Raw genomic sequence first — 24,402 nt, 5'->3', positions numbered from 1 at the left:
TTAACACCTCAATTTCGCGATGCAATTTTGTTGCGAGACTTCACCGCCCTTGATGAGTTGGAGTATGCACTCCATAAGGTCGAACAAAATATTCTCCTCGCTGCTACTGATCGCCCTAAGAAGGTTCAAGTCAATTCGGTTGAAACTGTTCCCCAAGTTGCAAGTGTTTCGAAATCCCAATCCACTCGATCTTCTCAATCAAGCCAAAATTCTCGCCAATTCAAACCTCGTAACCAGAACAATTCTCGTCAAAATTCGGGACGTGCGCCCTTATGCGTTAATTGTTATCTCGGCTACCATTCTGTTGAAAATTGTAGTCAGCCACGCCGTGCTCAGTTGTTATGTTATGGCTGTGGTGCTGAAAATGTAACCTATCCCAATTGTCCTAATTGTAGATCATCGGGGGAAGCGAGAAGGGAGGATTGAGAGGGGCAATTCCTCCTAAAGTATCTTCAATTTCTGTCCCTCAGGTGTTGGTATTAGATGATAGTGTTGACGTTATAGATTGTAATTATCTTTTTTCTTCCACTGGGAATCCTACTGATCTTTCCACCCCAGAGAGTATAGTTCCGTTAAAAGAGTGTTCACATGAAGACCCTCCACTAATTGATTTGGCGGACATGGGGGAGGTAAGGGGGGATGGTGGGCTTTTGATTGATTTTTCCGAAAGTCCAGAAAATGTATCCCCTTTGAAATCTTCCGTGTTATCCTGCGAACCCATGGTGTTTGAGGTCAATGACACTTCTGAAGGAACTTCCTTTCAAGGTGATCCTCGTCCCTATCTAACGGTCAAGGTTTTCGATCGTGAAGTAGTGGCTTTAATGGATACAGGGGCGACACAAACATGCTTTGGGAAAGGTTCGGGGGGAATTCTTGGTGAATTTCAAATTTCAATCCGTTTAAGTCCTAATCCTATCTTTGTAAGGACTGCGGATGGTGTTATGCACCATTGTGAAGAATTGGTAGATGTTCCATTCCAATATAATAATGAGACTCATCTCCTTTCTGCTCTGTTGGTCCCTGATTTGGCATCGCCATTGATATTGGGAATGAATTTTTGGAGAGCATTCGGGTTGAAAATGATTAAACCTATGTCGACTCCGGTTGTTAATGAAGTGGAGTTACCGTCAGATCTCATTCACTTATCCCAAGAACAGAAAATAATCTTAGACGAAGCTATAAGATCCTTGCCAATCACAACCTCGACTTATTTTGGATGTACTCCCAAGATTACCCACACCATCGATACAGGAGATAATAGCCCTGTTCATGAGAGGTGTTATCCTGTGCCTACTCATTTAATGGGACCTGTCGATGAAGAACTGGTTAGGTTACTTCAGTTGGGGGTGTTGAGGGAATGTGAGCCAACGCCGTGGTTAAATCCCGTGACCGTAAGGATTAAAAAGGATAAGAGAATTAGATTCTGTTTAGACGCTCGGCGTTTAAATTCAGTCACAACCCGAGATACTTTTCCCCTTCCCCATATTGAGTCTATTCTTTCGCAATTAACCGGTACAAGGTATCTTTCTTCGATTGACCTTTCGGAGGCGTTTTTCCAAATTCCTCTTGACCCAGAATCTCAATGCAAAACCGCTTTTGCCCTTCCAGGGAGGAAGCTTTATTGCTTTCAACGAACTCCATTTGGGCTCGTCAACTCCCCGATGACCATGGCAAGGTTGATGGCAGTAGTTTTGGGCCATGATTTGGAAAATAAAGTCTACCACTATTTGGATGACATTTTGATAGTCACTGAGGATTTCACTACTCACGTGGCTATGCTGAAGGAAGTCGCTCGAAGGCTTAGGGAAGCCAATTTGACAGTTAATCTGTCCAAGTCCCGGTTTTGTGTGGGGAAACTCACGTATTTGGGGTATGATCTTTCATCGGAAGGTGTGTCGACGAATACTGCAAAGGTCGATGCCATTCTTCAACTCCCTATTCCCAATAGTATCAAAGGTTTGAGGCAAGTAATTGGGATGCTTTCCTGGTATCGCAAGTTCATTCCTGATTTTGCGACAGTTATCGCACCATTGACTGACTTGTTGAAGGGAAAGCCTACAAATCTCAATTGGACTACAGAAGCGGATGAGGCGTTTTCGCGGTTAAAGCAACTTCTAGCTTCAGCTCCCATTCTTGCGACGCCTAATTATGACCTTCCTTTTCGCGTTAAAACTGACGCTAGCGATTTTGGATGTGGTGGTGTGTTGGTTCAAGGTGAAGGTGACCAGGAACGAGTCATAGCTTATATGTCTCGGAAGTTTACGTCAGCCGAACGTAACTATACAACAACCGAGAAAGAGTTACTTGGGGTAATCTACAGTATTGAAAAATTTCGTCAGTATCTTGTTGGGGCTAAGTTTCATCTGGAAACAGATCATTCAGCGTTGATCTGGTTACTCAGATTAAAGGATGCTAAAGGGAGATTAGCAAGATGGATTTTAAGTCTCCAAGAGTATGACTTTGAAGTCACTCATAGGCCCGGGCGAGAGAATGTGGTCCCTGACGCCCTATCACGTTGTTTTGATTTGAATTCGGTAGTTCAACTACAAGATAAATGGTATTCTTCCCTTTTCACCAAAATTACCGATAGTCCTAGCGATCACCCTGAGTTTCGTATTGAAAATGGAAGGTTGTACAAAAATTGTCGAATCAAAAATCCATTGGGGGTTATTGAGCATAAATGGAAGTTGATAGTTCCACGTGAGGATAGAGAAGATTTGTTGCGAAAATATCACAATGAACCGGTTGCAGGACATTTTGGGTTTTTCAAAACCTTTAACAGACTCGCTGAGTTCTGTTATTGGCCCAAGATGCGGCAGGATGTTAAGAAGTGGATTAAGAAGTGTGATGTGTGTAAAGGCTGTAAAGCTCCAAATACCACTCTCGCCCCATCAATGGGAAAACATGTGGAGGCCAAACGGCCGTGGGAATTTATTAGTGCGGATTATATTGGTCCATTAGTGCGCTCTTCCCATGGGTATACTAATATCTTGGTCTTATTGGACAAATTTACAAAGTTTGTCTTATTGTTTCCGTTGCGAAACGCTAAGACTCCGGCTTTATTACGGGTCCTTAATGACCATGTGTTCAATGTGTTTGGTTACCCTCGTTGCATATTGACGGATAACGGAGTACAGTTTGAATCGAGGGAGTTTAAAACCTTTCTTGAGAAATGTAAAGTAACGCATTACAAAACCCCTTACTATCATCCGCAATCAAATCCGACTGAACGGGTCAATCGCACGATCATTTCATCTATACGTGCTTTTATACAGCGCGAACACAAAGAATGGGCAGAACATCTGCATGAAATTCAGGCAGCCATTAATTCGTCCGTCCATGAGGCATCAAAATTCTCGCCGTATTATCTTAATTTCGGCCAAAATATGGTTACCTCTGGTGATCAGTATGATACAATCGATGTTAATGCACCTTTACCCGTCGATGTTCGGTTGAAGGAGCTAGCGAGTGCTCGTGGGGCTGTTGGCCCGCGTTTGCGTAAAGTGCATGAAGATTCGGCGCGTAATTATAATTTGCGTACACGTGACCATCAGTTTTCTGTGGGAGATCTTGTCTGGCGCCGCAACTTCCTGCCATCTGACGCGGCTAAGGGAACCCAGCATAAATTCTTTCGTTGGATTAAATGCCAGGTAGTGTCTGTGCATGGCAATACTTACCAATTACGCGATTTGAATAACAATAAGATTGGAAAGTATCATAAAAAGGACATTAAACCGGATTGAGGTTCTAAGTTTTTATTGTTTTGTAAATCGTCTTCCGATTTGATGACTATGTATCTGAAAGATAAGCCAATAGATTAAATATCAGGGAAATCTAATAAATTTTAGAGAATAGATCCTTGAAAAGGCGTGGACGTCGAGATGATCTCTTGTTTGAGACAGGTGAAATCTTCATAATTCTCGATCTTCTTGTGGTTTAAAATCGGGAAGTATTTAATGGGGGAGTTCGTCTTAAGTATCTCTTCGCTGTGGTCGGCCGCTACAGTGATCTTAATGTGAGAATTAGGGACGCAGGGGACGAAGATAAGCGTACCCTGGGGAAATGGGGTGGAGGTTGTTGGAATGCAGTGGGGCCGGTATCACTACTTTTCCTTCTTGGAAGGAAGTGCCTCCTGTATCCTGACTTATACTTTCTACTTTCCGTTCACTAGGTGGCTGTCCTAACCTTCCATTTGTCTTTTCCCCAATCCAAACCCTAGAAATTTCCGTTAAAAGCCAGCACAAGTATTCAATCTAGATCGAGGAAGTGGTCAAGAGTGTTTGAGCCTATGTCAGAAACATATTTTCGCGGAATGAATTGTAATTTACCACTCTCCAGTAGGTTTTTCTATCACAGAATGTATCTATTTTTCTATTTTTCCATCTGTATAAAAAAAAAAAAAAAAAAAAAAAAAAAAAAAAAAATTGAAAGTATATATATAAAATCTATTTATCTATATATAAATATATCTTCATCACCATGCTTAGGCATGAATACAATGCAAATTTAGCATCCAACTTTATTAAAATTTTCATATCAAATTATAACAGTCAAAGCTGTTTGAAAGTTCCCACTGGTAACTCAGTTACAAATACAGCAGTGGCAACAACTTTACATTAGTAAAGGGGGCTACGGAAGAAGCATCCCACTATGTGGTGGCGCTCTCAGTCAATCTAAATTATTGACAATGTCTTCCATCATTATCAGAGTTTCGCATAGACGAACTTCTCATGTTTCTTTCATGGTGAGCCTGCAAATTTATAATCATCAATGCGGGGCCCCTATGGTCTAACGCCATTGGATGGTAGCCATCCAACTCTAGATAACAGGCCACATTCTTTACCTTGCATTTCAAATTCAATTAAAATTTCAGTAGGAATTAGACTTAACTTTGTGAGGAGAGGACTTATTGGTCACGTAAACCTAGAATTCATTCCAATGCGATTTTTCCCCGTAAGATCAATATTTGCTTGGTTCCGCTCAAGATCATATGATCCGAAATAGTAGCGATACAAGTGCATTCCTCTATGCCAAATAACCTACCCCGTCCTCAAAGTGCCTCGTGAAGGGGTTGCGGAATTTCGTGAGTGAGGAGGTTTGATGGTTTGGCTAGTGGTGATTCCAGGTGACCCGGTTGGGGGGATGCTATACCATATGCTATGGTTAAATTCAAGTATCTACTTTCTGGGAAGTACTGGGAATCAAATGGGTACTATAAAAGGAGGAGTTGCCAGAGGCTTTATCTGATGATGTCATCGAAATCGAATCAGAAGTTCGAAATATATGGTTTCGGTTTTAGTTTTAGTTTCTATAATATTTTTTTATGGCGCCCATATTTTCATTTTTTTTCTTTAGTCCACGTGACCCCATTTTTCTTTTTTTTTTTTCCAATTTTTTTCTTTTTCCAAGTAAGGGGAGATGTTGCGAGTAAATTTAAAAATTTAAAATGTTCCCTCCTGATCTGAATTACTCGCTCCGAAAGATATGCTAGCCGAGGGTAGCGTATATTTGTGTGACTTCCGAGTCAAAGTGAATGTCCCGTTGGTTGATGGGAGAGCACACGATGGACCACGAATCAATTAGTAAGTGTCCAACTCTCTAAGAGTGTCTATCTCGCCCCTCAGGAGCCCATCACCGACGCTGGAAAAGCCACAAAGAGGCCATAGCGCCCCAAAAAGGAAAAAGTGTGTGCTGTTCCCCCTGAAGTGCCCGAGAGAAAAGATCGCGATTAATATTACTCGATTAAAGTGCCAAAATTGTAATTTAAATAATAATTAATAATATAAGTGCGTTTGTGAAGAGAATTTCCCATCTTTTTTTTCCTTATTTTCCACGAGGAGGTCAGAGGCTACGTTTCAATAACTCAAATTTGACAAAAAGTTACTTAGATATATTGGCTCGAGATTCGTCAAAACAAAAGTCCTATAATTTAACGCAGGAGTACTTAAAAGCTGATTTTTATTAACAATCCAAAAATAACCACTTCGTTGCCACTTTTTACCACTTTTCGCCAGTTCTATAACCACTTCTCGCCACCCACTTAAAAAGATTCAAACTCGATTACTTTGGGCAATATTATGTAAAGAATACATTCGGCATTACTTTTTCCTCATGATCACCTTATTATTACTCACATTAAATGACTTTTCTTCACTTTTATTTGAGAAATTAAATAATTAAACTCTTGCAGAAAGTAAACAAAGCAGATTTGACAACTGAGAGTCTATGAAGTGAAGTTACCGTCGCCTATGAAAAGCAATGGCGACAAGTGGTGAATCAATTTTAGAATATTACCACTTTCCGCCATGGCTAACTTTTAAATAAAAATAATATAAAATGAAACATTAACTGACTAAATACAAATTTTATGTATACACCGAATGTAATTAAATGTTCAATAGATAAATTATTTATTCAAAATCGTAGATTTTGTTCGATAAAAGTTTCATGACACTTACTGTATTTGGTAAGAAATATTGGATTCGATGAACTTGCCTAAAATATTCCTCTAAAAAATGCTCAAATATTTAAATTCAAAACAAAAAAATAGTGTTTTTCGACTCTATAAGTAACAGCAGTAGAGATACAAATATTTTTACGGCTAATTTATTTCACAAATAATGGAAAAATTGCGATTTCGATATATATGGTGAAAAGTGGGGCACTGGCGAGAATTGGTGATTCCACCGTATGGCTTAACTGCTCTAATTTCTTATCAATCACGATTTTTCGGAAAAATTTAACTTAGAATTGGATTATTAAAGATAAGTAACCTATACATTTTTAAAAAGCAATAAAATTGGTCGCTATTCAGGATTTTGAAACCTTTTAGAACTGGGTTTAACCTCTAGTCTGAAGACCGCCTTATACTCACATTCAACATAATTTCTAAATATTTTTATAATCTTGAATGACATTAGTAAACCCTTCTATCCTCTCGTAACAACTTTTTCAATTGACTCTTGACCAAAGAGAAGGCGAGATGAGCTCCTACATGTCTAGGAGGATACCAGAATTACTCTTGTAGATTTTTATTTCGACTTGTCAGAATATAAATCAAACAACTTGATTTTTTACAAAAATCTTTTTATTCGCTTTTTGAATAGTTCCTAATACCCTCTACCTTCCCTGTGAATATTATACTTGAAAGATGATTATTTTCAAAGTTATAGAAATTTTAAATCTCAAAAATCCTATACTCTTTAGAGGTATTCGTTTCTTATTCTGAGTGGTCGATTTATACTTCACTAATATATTTTTACTTCGCATTTTCTGAGAGTCAGATGGACCACATTGTCTTTGAAGTGGGTCAATTCCCGGGAGCCCAATGGGCCCCTCGGGGGTAAAGAGATTCTTCCCTATAAGATCACCCTTGGTCAAATCGGGGTGGATCAACGATCACCAGTGTCAAGAAAAGTTTAGAGATCTACCCTAGTTTGCTAGTTGGCGATCTCTCAAAGATCCACCCCATTTCGTCTATGGGTGATCTTACGAGGAAGAAATCCCTTATTCGTAGTGTCTAAAATTGCCCATATGACCCACAGGAATTAAAATCTTGCCTATAGAGTGGCCCATCGGAGCCTTGTATTATGAAGTAAAATTTATTAGTGAAGGAAATAAAAATCTACAATAGGGGAAGTGTAGCATCTTTGAAATAGGGATTTTTCTCCTATATGTTTGAGTGGAACTAAACCATACAGGAGCGTAGGAACAAATTTGCTCACGGGGGGGGGGGGGGGGGGGGGCAATTTTTTTTGTACTTTCCAAATTTTTGAAAATATACTCATCCTTAATGGACTCTACATTAGAGATATATGTCCATATCAAAGAGTTTTTACGCAAATTTTTCATTACCGTAATACTTTATCTCATACTCGGTGGCACTAGGTGGAAATAATATAAAAAAAATGAAGAAATAAAACGAAAATGCAATAAACGGTAAGCAAAAGAAAACTAAGAGAAATTAATCGTACAGTTGTTTTTTGCTTACCGTTTATCGCATTTTCGTTTTATTTCTTCAATTTTCTTATATTATTTTCACCTAGTGCCACCGAGTATGAGATAAGGTAATACGGTAATCGAGAATTTGCGTAAGAATTGCAATGAAAATGCGTAAATTAACGTAATACGGTGAGCATTTTACTGTCAATGTGATTCTGCCCTTACTGCAAACACAAAATGCTTTTAGGGCAGAATCACATTGACAGTAAAATGCTCACCGTCACCGTCAAAGCCCTCACCGTATTTCGTCGATTTACGCATTTTCATTGCAATTCTTACGCAAATTTTCCATTACCATATTACTTTGTCTCATACTCGGTGGCATTAGGTGAAAATAGTATAAGAAAATTGAATAAATAAAGCGAAAATGCTATAAACGGTAAGCAAAAAAAACTGTAGGATTTTTTGCCACAGTTTTTGCGTACAGTTTTTTGCTCACCGTTTATCGCATTTTCGTTTTATTTCTCCAATTTTCTTATACTATTTTCACCTAATGCCACCGAGTATGAGATAATGTAACACAGTAATTGAGAATTTGCGTAAAAATTACAATGAAAATGCGTAAATCAATGAAATACGGTGAGGGTTTTGACGGTGACGGTGAGCATTTTACTGTCAATGTGATTCTGCCCTTAGTCCTTTTTTTATTTTATTAGATATTGTATGTAAATAAATAATTCTTTATTCCAGGTCTCGATCCAGCTGAACCATATTTTCAGGGAATGGGTCCTTCTGTTCGACTTGATCAATCGGATGCCCAATTTGTCGATGTGATCCACACAGACGGCAGAAGTTTCTTCCTTCTCGAGATTCCCGGCTACGGAATGTCTCAGCCATGTGGACATCTGGACTTCTATCCCAACAATGGCAAAGAACAGCCAGGATGTGCTCTGTCACAGGAAGGTGGCACGCTGATCCCCTTGACACTCATAAAGGACGGAATTGAAGAAGCATCGCGAGTTCTTTTGGCTTGCAATCATGTGAGAGCTATCAAACTCTTCATCGACAGTATCAACGGGAAATGCCCCTATGTAGCCCATCGATGCCCATCGTATCAACACTTCCTGGCTGGAAGATGCTTCAAGTGTACATCTGGGAATTGTGCCTATATGGGCTACCATGCCACAATGCCCATTTCTGGCCATCAGAATTCTTCTGAGAATGATATTATAACGTCAGATGTGAACGAACCAATGGCTCCACAACCTGGAAAATACTTTCTGGCCACTGGAAAGGACTATCCCTTCTGCCAGAGACACTATAGATTCACAGTAGAGCTGGCTAAGCCCCGGGATGCTGAGACATGGGTACAGGGATACCTTACAGCGGCCATATTCTCAGACCGTGGAGCCGTTCGGGGAGTCGATCTGACTCCGAGGGGAACGGCTCGTCTAGAACACGGAACAACATATCAAGTAGTTGTGACGAATCCCCACGATTTAGGTGATCGCATCCGAAAGGTTAGTATTAATATTTGAGCATTTTATTCCCAGTAAATATTCAATCAAAAAGGTGGGCGTATTGGATAATTCTCAAGCTGAACACAGCCGTAGTTTCTTCAAGAGAAAAAAAACTAAAGATCGGCTTCTGCCTAAAGAAAGGACATTTAAACTTCTTTGATAAATTCAGCAAGGAGGCTCTTGATCTCCTGAAGTTTTTGAATGGGATGAACAGTAAATCATATTTCACTTTTTTTTTAAATAAAAATGGAACCGAAGTTTAGATTAATTCTTTAACCTTGTAGTATTAAAAAATAGGGATTTTCCAGGATATGCAATTTGAATATTCGAAAATCAGTTTGACTTTTCGAACATAATTGAAATTTCGATGTCGTTTTTCTTTTAGCCGAGACACTTTTAAATAAGAAAACTACGGTTGTGAACACGCAGATTGCTTGTTTTTTTTTAAGAATTCGATAAAGATTTATTGTAAATTGATTAATTTAATGAATTTATTTAATTTTAGTTCTAAAAAAAAACTATACAGTTTACCTCTGAAAAATAGCAATGAAAATATTCTTGCGAAATATTCAGCTCAAATCGCTCCTGATGAATTCAGAGAATTTTAGAAGTGGGTAAAGGGCTCTTCTTTCCACGGCTTTAAATGTCACATTGTTTGCTTCTTTTCGCCATTCAAGGTTGAACTCAATTGGACACACGAGATGAACGTGCTTCAGCCGAGATCTCTTTGCCTCCTCTTCTGGTGCAACGATCACTTGTACGTGAAATCTGTCACCGTTGAGATTATGCAAATGCCATCGAGAGGGTAAGAGGAGTACTTTACAGACCACTCTTGTTTTTTTTTCAGCATAAGCTCGGAAATGATCATTTAACTTTTCCACCAATAATTACAGAAAGAGAAACAGTGGCTCCTCGAATAAACTCTGTGCGCCCAAGAGAGAGTATGCTGATATCGCTAATCGGGGAATGTCTGTCTTCTACGACAATTGCAAGAGATAAAAATTAACTGGCCAATGGTCTCATGTAACGGTCGATCAACTTTCTCTTTAAGTATTACTACTGTGTCGTTAAGTACTCCTGAATTTACTACTTCCAAGGATCAGTGAATCTATGTGATAATTATACATGATGTTAACTAGTGTTTACTTTTTGTACCCTGTACAATGTCTTATTATTTTTTTTTTAATAAAATACAAAAATTACCTGAATACTGCTGTGAGTTGTTCAATAAAAATGAATTTCAAAATAATGAATTATTGTTGAAAACATAGATGTCGCTGCAAAAATTTTAAGCGGGAAAATAAACCTAGAAGTACACTGTAAAAATCGATAACTAGTTTTCTTTCAAATTTTCCTTTAATTTTTCATTTTGATAAAGCAGAAACTTTCTTTTAAAAATCAAATGATCCTTAAACCTTAAGATTTGCTTCGGACCCTATTCAGGGGAATTTTTTCGATCATTACTGTGGAGTAAATGCTCCTTTGTGTCTGGGTCATTGGTGGCTCCTGAATAAATAATATCTCTCATACACTGCTAAACATTTCCTTTCTTTTCATTGATTTGCAATTCAAGAAATCAATTACAGACAATTCATGGTCAGATTGAAAGGATATAACAATTGCGCAGTGTTGGAAAACCTTTTAACTTTTTTCAAAGGCAAACACAGGGTGAGTCAATTGAACTGCAACTAAATTTAGATAGCTAGTAGACTCTCTCAAATTCGGGTATTTGGGACCGAAATGTCACCCGAATTAGAGAGAAATTCGGGCAACGATTTTTTTGAAATGCAAGGATTATTTATTCATCTGCATACACATATCGAGTTTACATACTCATACTTATGGTAAATGTCATGAAAACTCCTTAATATTGCAAAAACACATCAGAACTAAGACAAACCATGGCAAATTTGAGCATATTTGCTTCATTTGATAATCATAATCGAACTTGAAAAATGTCAACAAACTTTTTTTGAATTTAACTGCGACCCGAATTAAAAAGTAGCCCGATCTTAAAAGAGCCGAATTAATGAGAGTCTAACTGTATAACTTTGAAACCGTTCGGGGAGCATGTTCAAATTTTGCATAAAGTTAGTTAGGTTACAAGACCACAAAAGCAGTTATGAAAATTTTTTGTATTTTTTTTTTATCTGTAATGGCTATCTCAAACATGATGGCGCAATTGCTATATATTTTAAATATGGCCCAATCCATCTCAAGACGACCATAGGGGTACCCTTCATGGTCTCAGATGTTTCTGAATTTCACATAATGTTAATATACACGATAAAATAATATACCCCTATTTTTTTTCGCCCAAAAAAAATTTCTGGCCTGAGATACATAGCGCCAAAGATGGCGTCTCGCGCTTCATTCGTCAAATGAGATTTTTGGCAAATATTTCAAAATGCTCTGTCTCGCGAACGGGTTGAGATTTCTTCTTACTCTCTTTTTTATTTGAAAGATAATTATATACTCTTTAAAACGATGTACGAGTTTTCGCATTACACTCAGCTCTTCGTTATCCGGCACTTCGATATCCGGGTGACAGCTGCCAAACACTGGCGGTTGATGTATTCAAAATTATTTTTACTAAACTTAAAGTATTAAGAACATAAAGAATTAAAGTATTATTATCATTGTATCGAAGTTTTTAATACTCCCTCCGTCCCAAAAAAAAGTCGTACGTTTGAGAAAAATTCTTGTCCCAAAAAAAGTCGTACGTTTGGAAGAATATCGTTAGGAAGAGACGGTGTAAAGTAGAAATGCTGTGTATTGGAAATTTCTTATGTACATACTATCCTCCATCTTCAATGGGTAATATGGAGGTCCACCTAGGATTGTAAGATAAGAAAACAATGTCTTAAAAACATCTTTCTTTTGAATATTTTTAGTAAGATTTAAGTACCAAAAGGTTGGAGATAGAAGCTTGGCACCTTCGGCGGCGCCCCCGTAAGTCGACCTTAGGATTAATACCCTACCCCTCATTTACCCCCCCTCCCTTCCCCTCCAAAAACCATATTGTTTTTTGGGATTGCTCAAAACACATAGTGCGATTTTTTTCTGAGGAAGAGAAGGGGCGGGGGGGAAACTGGGGACATATTGAAAATCCAAAAGTTGACCTACGGGGGGTGAGGATCGTCCAAATACATCAAATCTTTATCTCCAACCATTCAGCACCCATATCACAGAACGTAGAAAAAAAAGAGCAAGATTGGTTTTATTGCCCTTTTTGTAAATTTAGACCAGAGGTGTGCAAGAAACCGTTGAAACCGAATTAACGTCAAAATAAGTTTGTTATAGTAGCGTTTTGACCATTGACGTACATGTTTCATTTGACGTTAATTCGGTTTCAACGGTTTCTTGCACACCTCTGATTTAGACCCATTGTTATGGCATAACGAAAAGAACTATAAATCCCTTCTTTGGTACACTAAATTTTTAAATGAAATTTTAGTTAAAAATGTTAATTGCAGTAGACTTTTCAAAAGTTATATATCGACCGGAGCTCTTCGAAAAAAAGTGAAAAAAATAAATCTTCAAGGCACCAGTTGCTTATCTTACCGTGGTAGGTGGACCTCAATATTACTACTGAAGATGGAGAATAGTTCATACGTAAGATATTTACTATTAACAAAAACATTCCGTAAAACAATTCCTTAATCCTTAATTTTTCCCCAAACGTACGACTTATTTTGGGACGGAGGGAGTATATAATTGTGATAAAAAATGAAACATAAGCACACCATGAAGAAAATTCTCTTGTTCTTTGTCAGACAGAAAATAAATTCACACAGCACAAAATAGAAAAACCGTTGATCATTCAAAAAACCTAAACGTCATTTTGTTCCCCAGTGAACCGGATAACGAAGAGTCGAGTGTATCTACTCAAGTTTTTTTGTAACGGTTTTTTGAATTTTTTTTGAAAAAATTTAAAAATTAATTTTTCTCAAAAACCCCATTCTCAAAAATTTTCATTTTTTTACTGTTGATCAGTAACATTGAGTACTATATTCCCTGAAAAGGCGAGCTTCCACTTCTGCGCTTTAATAAAAAAAAAAATTCAAATTTTTACAACATTTTCAAAAAAGAAAAAATACCAGTTAGACTCAAAATTTTGAGTTACATTTTTCAGGGAATACAGTACTCCACAATTTCGATTTTCGATTTCCCGTTTTTAAAAAAAATTTTTTTTTTTGATTTTCAAATAAAAATGCCTTTTTACTATAGCATTATTTTAGAAATAAGAATCCCCTAAAATTTGCCAACAAATTGAATTTCCAATGACAAAATCACACCTTTATAAGCTGAACTATAGGCTTTTGACTGGCTTTTTCTCTATAACTTTTCAGCGCCCCTATTTTGTGGGTGCAATATTTTTAATATGTCTCTTTATTCTTAGAGCGCCTACATATTTTAACGCCTTAAGTTTTCACCGTCTAATCTAATCTAATTTGTTAGCGCCCCTAATTTTTTGGACGCTGTAAATTTAAATATCCTATTTTTTAAATACCCCTAATTTTTTGCGTCTCTGTTTTTTTTTATTTCTAATTTCTTGGTGTCTAGGAGCTCCAATTTTCTAATTGTTTATTTTTAAAGCGTCTTCATTTTATAACGCTTTAATCTTTTACGCCCTTAAATTTTTTTGTGCCTTGGCGCCCCTTATTTTTCCAGCGCCCGGAGCGATCGCCCCCTTCATCCCCGCTACGGTGCGCCTATGCCCAAACCACCCTCCAACCCCGGGACAAGTTAAATCACCATCTTGTCCGTTGAGTTGGATTAGTCGTTTCTGGTGCATTCCGTCTGTCATCCGAGACTCCTTTTATGCTTTCTGGTGGGCATTGCTACTGTGAAACAATTTGCAAGCCTGTAGTTTTACTAAGGACTTCTCAAAGTCGGAAAGATGCCGATACATTACCTGCTCATTCTGTCCTTTTTGTTAGGTGCACCAACGGTGAAATTTTATACTGCTATTTTATGATAAAATATTCTTCCGGTCAGATTATAGCTTTTGGTACTGTATTGTGTCTTCTTCTGCGGTTCTTTGTGCTATCTGAGTATCAAGCCATTTTTCATTAAAAAGAATACGTTCCAAGTCTCTTTCCAATCTGATCAGTGGAATATTAGACAAAATCCTGACAATATCATAGATAATATACTAACCAAGAACCATCGAGGGAGACATAATACAGTGCCGAAAGCTCTGGAATTTTGAAATAACTTCACTGACGTAAATGAATTCTTAAAAACCGAAAAAAAGAAAGTATATTTAAATAAGAAATTATATGAGTAAGATCATTCATTCTACTAGGTTGTCCTTTCTATTTCAACTAAAAAAAACTTACAACTTTTTTTTCTCTTTTTCAACAGCGTTTCTTTATTATCAAAATTTTATAGTTTATAAATTATTTCATTTTCTATCAAAAGAAAATCTTCACATATTTAATGCGCTTTTCTCCTTTATTAGAAGCAACATGGCACAGATATCTAATAAAAAAATGTTAATTAGTTACTGTAAAAACGTGCCATATTCAAATAATTCCCTCTTCTTGCTGTGTATTTTTTTTTCGTTAGGACAATAAATTGTTATAAAATTTAAGCAATTTTTCCACATAGTTTTTTTTTGTTTCCACTGGAATAGGCTGTTAGTTTTTGAAGAAAAGTATATTATTTCTTCAATGAAATATTACACTTAGCAACATTAAAAATATCTTGTCTTCATATTCAATTATTACCATTTTTTCTTGATTATGAATTTTTTTTTTTATTCCTCTCCTTTTCGCTCATTATGAAATTTACAAAAATGACAAAAGAAAGAAAATGTTATATATGGAAAAATCAATATAGAAAACATCGCGTTATTAATCATTGCGTGTGTTTTTTTTTAATCTCGAAGCTACATCGAGTTCTTGATAATTCTCAACAAGTAAAACTTTACTAAAATTTTTCTTTTAATAATGAAATACAATATTCTTGGAGACTCTAGAATCCCTCTACACTTTATCTACATTTTCATGATTACCTTCCTAAATGGATGTTCCTTTTTTACACAGAGAAAAAAATAATAATACCACAATCTGTGAAATTTGTGAAATACAAAAAAATAGAATGAAGACTACTATGCACAGCAACCTTTGTTGGTTGGAGACTTATCTTGGTCTTTGCGATAAACTATTACACGGGCCTCGGGATTGTCTGCAGAATCCTTACCAGATGTCTTATCGAGAATTGCTTCAGCTAATTCACAGAATGCCCTTTCAATATTGATATTCGCTTTGGCAGATGTTTCCATAAATCTGATGCCATGTTCAACTGCAATCTGCATCAAAGAGAAATCCATCTCTTAGAAAATAATAACATTCACTTTTTCCATGTTACACTCCTCTGGGTATTTCACCCAAAAAAATTAACTAAGCATGAAGAAATTGTGTTTGATAAATATTTTGCAGTAATTGAAAATACAGCAAAGAACTAAACTTTCAAATATCAATTTTATAACAAACACTGACCAATGGTTTTATTTATTTTCTTCTTTTAGAAAATTGAACTAGTAGTGGCTCAATTCAACATTAATATTTAGAAACTTAATAAATAATAATTGTTATTTTTGCTCGAACTCAAAGAGAGCAATATATACTTTCTGTAATTTTAACTTTTTCCATAAGAAGCATCAATGCTTTACGTCAATTTTCTTAAATAGACGTTTAGCAGAACAAACGATTTTAGCATTACTATCGACTATTTTATGAACTTTTAATTTTCTAAAAAGCTACGAAACATTAAATTCTATACGATTGGAATATAAAAGGACTGGCAAAGCCTCTACTGTTTTGCGAAACGTTCGAACTCGTGACTTCAATGATTTATATCTACAAAAAATACTTCCGCATCATTTAGAATAAGTGTACCAAATTTCGGCCAGTTTGCAATTCCGGCCACTTGTTTGTTCCTCAAATTTCCATGAATTTTTAGTCTTTGCACACTCTAAAGATTATACAATGTAAAAAATAACAAAAAGTAGCTTGAACAAACGAAATAATATGAAAAAGACTTTAGAAGAATTCCGGAAGGGCAAGGAATTATGAGAATGAAGGTGACCGAAATAGGTCACCGAAGCTGTGTCTACATTTTTATTCATTTTAAAATGTGTTAAGAATGATTTAAGAGATAAAAGAAAGTTAAGGCGTTAAACTATCTGTCTATAAGGTTCCAAAAAAACACTCCTTAAGAAGTAACAAAAAAATCAAATTGTATTAAAAATATTACTTTTCAAACTTGAAACTTTGATTCTTGCATGCAACTATGCTGAAATTTGGCACACTTACCCTACCTTTTTCCCGTTTCACAATCGGTTTGTACTAATTTCTAAATCACTTAAAAGATCGCCAAATGAGCTGAGATGTAACGCAATTGATTTTCGGTCAAAAATTACTTATTGGTTCATTTATCGGTTTACAATAATTAATTGGGATCGGTTCAGACTTGTCAGATATTCCAATACCTTTTCGACGAGCCTAAAAAGGCCCCTTTTGGTTGAGAAATACGCTCTCTGGAAGATTTTTAAGACTTGATCTTGAAAAACTCCTATAAGGAACGATTCAACTGTATTTTTGTATATGGACGATCTGTTCGCTTGAAAAATCTCTTGAACATATTGAAAAAAAAAATAAAAATCACACAGGGGAGGATAAGGGACGGGAACATGTGAATGGTTCCAAATGTCAACTATTTGGGGGAGGGTCTATTGAAAGTTTTGAGTCTCTATCTCAAACCGTTTGGCCTATAAAGCTGGCGACAGCCGGCTGGACAGATGGACAAAGAACATGACGGAAAAAAACTCTAAACTTCAGATTTCCAAAGTTTTACTAAAATATGACACTTAAGGAAATAGGCAGTTGAAATATACTTTAGGGGAAAGCGCCCATACTTGATACCATTGGAAGCTTCGTAATGACTAAATTTTTCCTATGTTTCTCAATAAACGTGACTTCGCAATATAATATATTTTAAAAACTGACCACTTTCCCATAGTTTTTAAAATATGGTTGCGATGAGCCACATATATATTGTAAAACATAGAAAATTTAGTCATTACGAAGCTTGCAATGGTATCAAGCATGGGCACTTTCCCCTATATCTCAAAATTGAGGGATTATTATATACTGCTCTCTTCGTGGAGGTCTAGCAGTACAAGATGTAAATCATCTTGGGATTAAACGTTTGGTTTAAATAATTTTCCTACCATTTTTAAAATTAATCTGACCAAGGTAGAGTTTTTACAGAATAGAATAAATTTTCTTGGTAATCACTTTAATTTTTCTTAATTAAACAGCTAATTCGCTAATCAATATATTTATTCCTTAACAAACAAACATGCAAAGTATTAGAGAAGGATATCTTTTAACCCTTTTAACTCACAAATTCTTTTAATAAAGCAAGTGAAAGTTCTGAGGTTTAAGTTAATTTTAACATTACAGTTTAAATGTTATTATTGCAAAGCGCATTTTTAATATTAAAATAATTACTAAAACATGAAAAAAAATGCTAAAATCGTAAATAAGTGATACAAAATTAAGCAATGGACCACTTAGCCATTTCCTTAGTCTTGCCGGGCTGTATAAAAGAATATTATTTTTTTTATTATTAGGATATAGCCTTGTTACAAGTATGTTTCATGAATAAGCTTATTAAATTTCAATTTATGAACTTAAAGTTTTGATTTAACTCAAAATTTTGGGATTTTGTCCGTTTTCCAAACAAAATTATAGATAACGATCTTCCAATTTTATTTTATATTTGCTTTATATATTTCGAAACTGCAATATACATTTTCATATCTGTATCAAAATAATTCATCTTTATGGAATTAATAAAATATCTATTTATATAACTTTGTTTTTTTTATATTAGAAATCGTCACAAAACGAAGAAAACTGTCACGAGATTATAAATAACAATAACAAGTACAAAGAGTTATTATCAAATTTACGCGTTTCAAGGTACCTATTGGTAAATTTTGAAATAGACTTATTCTATCATAAATGCTTCAACAATAAAATGTTATTGCCAAACCTATTAGCATTAAAAGTGCATTCTTAAAAAGAATTATGAAAAAAGCTAAAATTTTCACGATAAACTGAGGATATCGAATATTGAAACAATAACAAAGTCGTTTCTAAAATAAATACTTTCACTTCCTGGACCAAGACAATTCAAGATTAAAAAATATTTGTGGAAAAATTCATTTGGTTAGAAAAAAAATCGGCGAAAATCAATTTTTTTTCAGTTAAAAAACGATTTTGGTCAATAACAATTATTTTGATTATTAACAAAAAATGATTTTTGACCAGTAATACGGGATAGTACTCTCCCTTCGAACGTCGATGCCTTCGAATCACCTCCATGGCAAGTTCTCTTTTTTTACCTTTTTTATATGGAGCTATTTGAAGTGCCTTTACTCTGCTCACAGAGCCGATCGGGAAAAGTTATATTTAGTCCGAAATCTAGTATATTTATTCCTCCACAGGGTTCAGTAACTTCCAAAAGCGGAACAGGCCCCACTTTTAAGTTATTTTGCATTACAAATGCAGAGACATGCCAGGGGGCGTGGTTTGAAAGGTCTGGACCTCAGTCATAACATACTAAAATTTAAAAAAAATTCAGCGTCTAGGTTTTGAAATATTTGCCATCGAATTTTCGAAAATCGATTTTTCAATTATTCGGAACTTAGATTAAATTGGACAAAGTTGGGGTGCCAGAAGCGTTGTAACATTTAACGAAAGCTTTTCAAAACATCCAAATTTTTCAAATTCTGACAATTATGGCGGTGATACACCGTTTCAATTGAGTGAAATTCAATCGATTGAAAGGACATTGGGCAAAAATGTATGGAAATTGGTCTCTGTGGCGACCACAGATGGGACTAGGCGCATTTCAAAGGTAATGGTGTAGGATGAAAAACTACGGAAAAATTGAAAATTAAAATTTTGACACTTTATATTTATAGTTTGGGTCGGGGGGTCAGGGGGGCTTATTTTTTTTATCGTGTAGACATATTGTCCCAACTCCCGTGAAATTCCCTGCGTGGAGCAGTAGTTTCGACTTCGGTCCAGAACCAGGCCTAGGTGGGCTACGGCAAAGTATGACAGTGTAGTAACATCAAGTAGGTAGAGGTCAGTAGTGTAGCGTGCGTCAAAAAGGGTCGCCCCACATTGGTCGGAACCGATTCTTCAGATTTAGGTTTTATAGAGTAACAATAAACCTGCCGGGGTTTATTGTGCAACATTAAAGGGTCTTAGGTCCAGCTATAACGTACCAAAATTTGAGATCGATCTACACCACAATTTGGGGGTGTTCCAAAATGGCGAATAAGGGGTGAAACTTCTAGCGGCCCATCGACATTTAACCCTTTAACGACGAGACGGTTTCCGCGGACCGAAAATCAGGAATAACAATGAAATTAATGAACAAAACCAGGAAAAGGTCTTATACAGTAGACTCTCGCTAATTTGGCTCTTTTAAGATCGGGTTACTTTTTAATTCGGGCAGCGGTTACATTTGAAAAAAGTTTGTTGTCATTTTTCAAGTTTGATTATGATTATCAAATGAATCAAATATGCTCAAATTTTGCATTATTAAGAGCCTTTTATGAAATTTACAATTAATATGAGCATGTAAACTTAATATGAGTATGCAGGTAAACAAAAAATCGTTTCATTTTAAACAATTTAATGCCCGAATTTCTCTCTAATTCGGGTGACATTTCAGTCCCAAATGCCCGAATTTGAGAGAGTCTACTGTATCTGGCCTTCGAAAAGCCAACAGAGTCTGATTTGGTCTATTTTTTGTCTCTATGAACGATAGGGACAAAAATAGTCTAAAAATTTAACTAATTTTTCTAACAATATAATGAATGATAATTTTCAATCTAATGATTATGTTTAACTATTGTAATTTCTTTTCCCAAAACGGCTTTGCTTAAAAAAAAATTGGAAGTATAAAAAATATTTAAAATTATTTTCATTATGAGAATTTAAAAATTCGTCATTTTTTAACTTAAAAATTTATTATATAGCAAATAGCTAGAGACTTGCAAAAAATATTCTAGATTCATTCAACCTTATACTTTGCAATTACGTACAAACATAAGGAAAAGGTAACTTTAGGTAGTCAGGAAAAATTATTTTGTTTGTGGGACACCCACCGGTGTTCCAATCGTCCTTAAAGGGTTAACCTTTGCCGAAAACCGTATGTCGATATCTCTCTCCGTTCTCTCGCCAGAAGTGATTATACGACAGACAGTACGGATGGGACGGGACGGGACGTCCACAGAAATCGATTTTTTGGCGCATACGTTATTCGTGATCTGAGTATTATACCGTGTATATCCAAAATTTGGTCCCGATCTGACGAGGCCGGATTGCAGTCCGGATTACAAAAACTGAGATTGTAAAGAATCTGAGCTAAAAAAAAACACAGTGTTAGGAACTGCCCTTATGCAGATCCACCAAATTTTATTTTCTCACGGAATATTTAATCCCATAAAATATTTTATTCCGATCAGCTTCTCTGATTGGCTAACGCTAGAAACCATTCAAAGCTCACTCGACCAGAAAATGCAATGGGCTTAAATATATTATAAAACTTTATTTCGCTTTATTATTTAATTTAAAATAATTTTAAACTCTATCCTTGAAACTTTAGAATACAAGTTCGTGATTTCCATTGCTAAAAAGAGCAGCAAAGCTCTGTAAATTGATAACTTGAATAGCCCCCTAATTGACCTTTTGTGGATATTTCTGCCACATAAAGCATATGCTTCTTATGAATTTCTCATAGTGTTCGGTCGAGTATGATAAATCAAGCGTAGATTATGCTCGCAAAGAGGGAAATCGCTCCACAAATACCAAAGAAAAAAGCGAGAGAAAACATTTATATGATTGAATTTACGAATAATAAATATTCGCAGCTGATTTTCAATGATTTTTTTCAAAGAATTTTTTGTAGTTTTGATTAGAAACTGCGCACTTTTTAAGCTTTGCTTCCTTTGTGATTATTAGATTTTTTGTACTTACAGCATGCCCCCGATCCCTGCTCACGACCCTCTTATCGTCCATGTCACACTTATTTCCCAGAATCATTTTTTCCACATCTTCATTTGCGTGCTGGTCAGAGAAAGAGAAAGAGAGATAAAGAAATGGATCATTTAATCTTGCAGAGGAATGTTACTTCATTATCATGAGTCATGCCTTCTTCAGCACAGATTCATGCAATTAATATACAAACCTCATCTATATTTCTCAGCCACTTGACAATGTTCTCGAAGCTTTTCTCATTTGTAATGTCGTACACCAACATTATGCCCATTGCTCCTCGGTAGTAGGACGTTGTGATTGTGTGGAATCTCTCCTGGCCAGCTGCAAGAAATATTCAAATGATTGGGACAAGGTGAGGATTTGTGAATTGAAAGGGATTTTAGTGTAATTGCAGGAATTACCTGTATCCCAAATCTGTAGCTTTATCTTCTTCCCACGAAGTTCCACGGTTTTTATTTTGAAATCAATACCTTTGCCGGGGGAGAAAAGAAAGTTTTTGTGGTGAAAATCAAAAGAAAAGAAAATCTTGATAGATTTTTTTTCTGATCAAAACAAAAGCCGGAAAATGGAATCGTAGTAATTGTAGCGTCCATTATTGATTGGACCGCTGAAATATCCTTTGTACACATTGGCTCAGAATTTTGCTCTTTCTTCAGGTATTCTCAGGGCTAATCGATAAATAGGGATTTTCAAAGCAATCAAGAGATACAGATGCTTTCCTCTTGATGGTAATTTGGTTTTGTAACAGAGAATTGAGCTAAATTCGCCGAAATTCTTGAAACGCCCTTCTTTATCATTTTATCATAGCAGGCCCCTCCGCTTTCGTCATTGTTCCCAAAATACGCACCTATTGTTGATATAAAGGTTGATGTGAAGGCGTCGTCGGAGAATCGAAAGAGGATGCATGTCTTTCCCACACCAGAATCACCAATTAGAAGCAATTTAAATAGCAAATCGTAAGTTTTCTTCGCCATTATTTTATTATACACGGGTCTAAATATGGAATCCAAAAATCACATACTTTTTTGACAAAAAACACGAAGTCCACTGTCAAGATTTTTCCGACGTTCCCACGAACACTCCCGAATTGATGTTTCGCAGATCAACCGCCGTGGCGCTGCCCGGCTCTAACCAACTTCGAAAAGTAACAGAGAGGGGCCGTATCCACCAAATGTGAGAGTTTGATTTTGTGGGAAAAGCCAACTCTCCGTGTGGAACTCGCCTATTTGGTATCCACGAAATTTTCGATTGGAAATTTTCTCATGAAAAACCGAAGAGAATTCTCGAGTGGTATTCCCAGTGAGAGTTTGATTAATTCACATAGAAAATAAGCAAATAAATTAAAATATCGCGTTTTTTTAAAGTTTTAAATGGTTTTTAAATGATTATTTCAATTAATAAATACAAATTCCGTATATTTAAATTAAATTTCAATTAAGTTTTTTTTTAAATAAACTAGGCATGCATTTCGAACTTTTTTTTATTATCTCTTATTATTTTTCTAATTTTTTTTTAGTTTGATACCAATCATTTTTCCAAATTGTTTATTACTTTAATATTGTTTTGTATCAGCTCTCGTGAATAAGAAAACGGTTGTGGCCATTTAATGACTAGATCTTTGATTAACCTATTTATATTCTTAATAAATACGAAATTGAAAAGATTTTTAGCAGTTTACTTGGCCGTGAACTCTTTAACTCTTTCGCGTCCCACTTTTATTCAGCAGATGAATTCATGTAAAATTGAGTTTTTCCTAATGCTTTATGATGAAATATAATAGTTCAGAGAGGAAAAAAAAATTCCATTGCGTGAAAACTCGGAAAAACCCCGGGTCATATATGACCCTATTGTCCTCAAGGGAAGTGTACATACCATTTTCAAAATCTATATCACGGGCTTTTTAAGAGTTTTTTTTTGCTTGAAGTTATTAATTTGGCCAAAACAATGGCAAACTGGATTGTCTTGATGAACACTGTACTCCTGGTGTTCAAGGAATCTTCCTGGTAATCCCTTGAACAGTCTCTGTCACAATATTTTGAGTGGTATTTAGCAAAAATAAACTTATCCACATATTTATTCACACACAATACAATTGCACAATATGAGACGCTTGCAGAATACTCTAAAATATTGCAAAATATGTTATAATTCATCAGATATAAGATGAAATGTCCAGGAGCAAGATGTCCCACCTGCATTTCACAAAGAAAAACAATGCTCCAACTACATTTCGCTATAGGTTTGGGACGAAAACACTGTTACCCTTGCCGACAATAGGGTCATATATGACCCGAAAAATTCTACGCGCTTTTCTGGAAAATTGAGAGTGGTTTATTATATCAAAATATGCAATGTACAATCTTTGGATATTCTATTTTGTATTTCTAGAGAACTTTTTGCTGAAAAAAATAAATGAATATAAAATATTTTGAAAAAGAAAAGTCATTTCACAAAGTTCGAAATTCGTGATTTTTTATCTCAAATATTTTCTTTTCCTGAATATCTGGAGTCTTGAGAAAATTAGCCAAAAATCTTACATTCTTCTATTATGATGTAGAGTGCACAAACCGATAGATTTCAAATTAATGTAAATAGTCAAAAAAATTGTTTTTTCCCCGGGTCATATATGACCCTATAGACGCGAAAAAGTTAAAACTCATAATTTTTGTTTTAACTAAAACTGGAGAAAAAAGATCGCATAATTTATAGGGAGTTTATCAGGAAAAGGTCTTTTTTAGTAAGTTGAAATTGTTAGATCTCAAGAGTCAACAAAACAAATATTTTTTTTATATGTACGTATTCCTCCTTAAATTAGGAAAAAATATATTGAATGAGATTCTTTAAAT

General features: G+C 35.6%; 2 protein-coding genes across 2 annotated transcripts in view; one reads left to right on the top strand and one right to left on the bottom strand.

Moving 5' to 3' along the window:
- The window catches only part of LOC129799617 (pancreatic triacylglycerol lipase-like), a 36,230-nt gene extending 25,561 nt beyond the window's left edge, over window positions 1-10,669 (top strand). Inside the window, exons 7-9 of the mRNA XM_055843652.1 lie at window positions 8,692-9,461; window positions 10,139-10,266; window positions 10,355-10,669. Coding sequence (XP_055699627.1) covers window positions 8,692-9,461; window positions 10,139-10,266; window positions 10,355-10,460 — 1,004 coding nt within the window. The 3' untranslated portion in view covers window positions 10,461-10,669. The remainder of the gene's footprint in view (window positions 1-8,691; window positions 9,462-10,138; window positions 10,267-10,354) is intronic.
- A 4,140-nt stretch (window positions 10,670-14,809) lies between these two features.
- Window positions 14,810-22,645, bottom strand: LOC129799638 (ras-related protein Rab-10). The gene is made up of 5 exons (XM_055843714.1): window positions 22,404-22,645; window positions 21,958-22,026; window positions 21,747-21,877; window positions 21,536-21,625; window positions 14,810-15,780 (listed from the first exon to the last, which is right to left on the bottom strand). The coding sequence occupies exons 1-5, from the start codon at window positions 22,528-22,530 to the stop codon at window positions 15,580-15,582; spliced, it is 618 nt and encodes a 205-aa protein (XP_055699689.1). The 5' UTR covers window positions 22,531-22,645; the 3' UTR covers window positions 14,810-15,579.
- Between the last annotated feature and the right edge of the window lie 1,757 nt (window positions 22,646-24,402).

The sequence above is a fragment of the Phlebotomus papatasi genome, chromosome 1 (genome assembly GCF_024763615.1).
Source record: "Phlebotomus papatasi isolate M1 chromosome 1, Ppap_2.1, whole genome shotgun sequence".
Classification (NCBI taxonomy): domain Eukaryota; kingdom Metazoa; phylum Arthropoda; class Insecta; order Diptera; family Psychodidae; genus Phlebotomus; species Phlebotomus papatasi.
The sequence above is the reverse complement of the archived record's forward strand: the minus strand, read 5'-3'. Positions and strand labels throughout refer to the sequence as shown.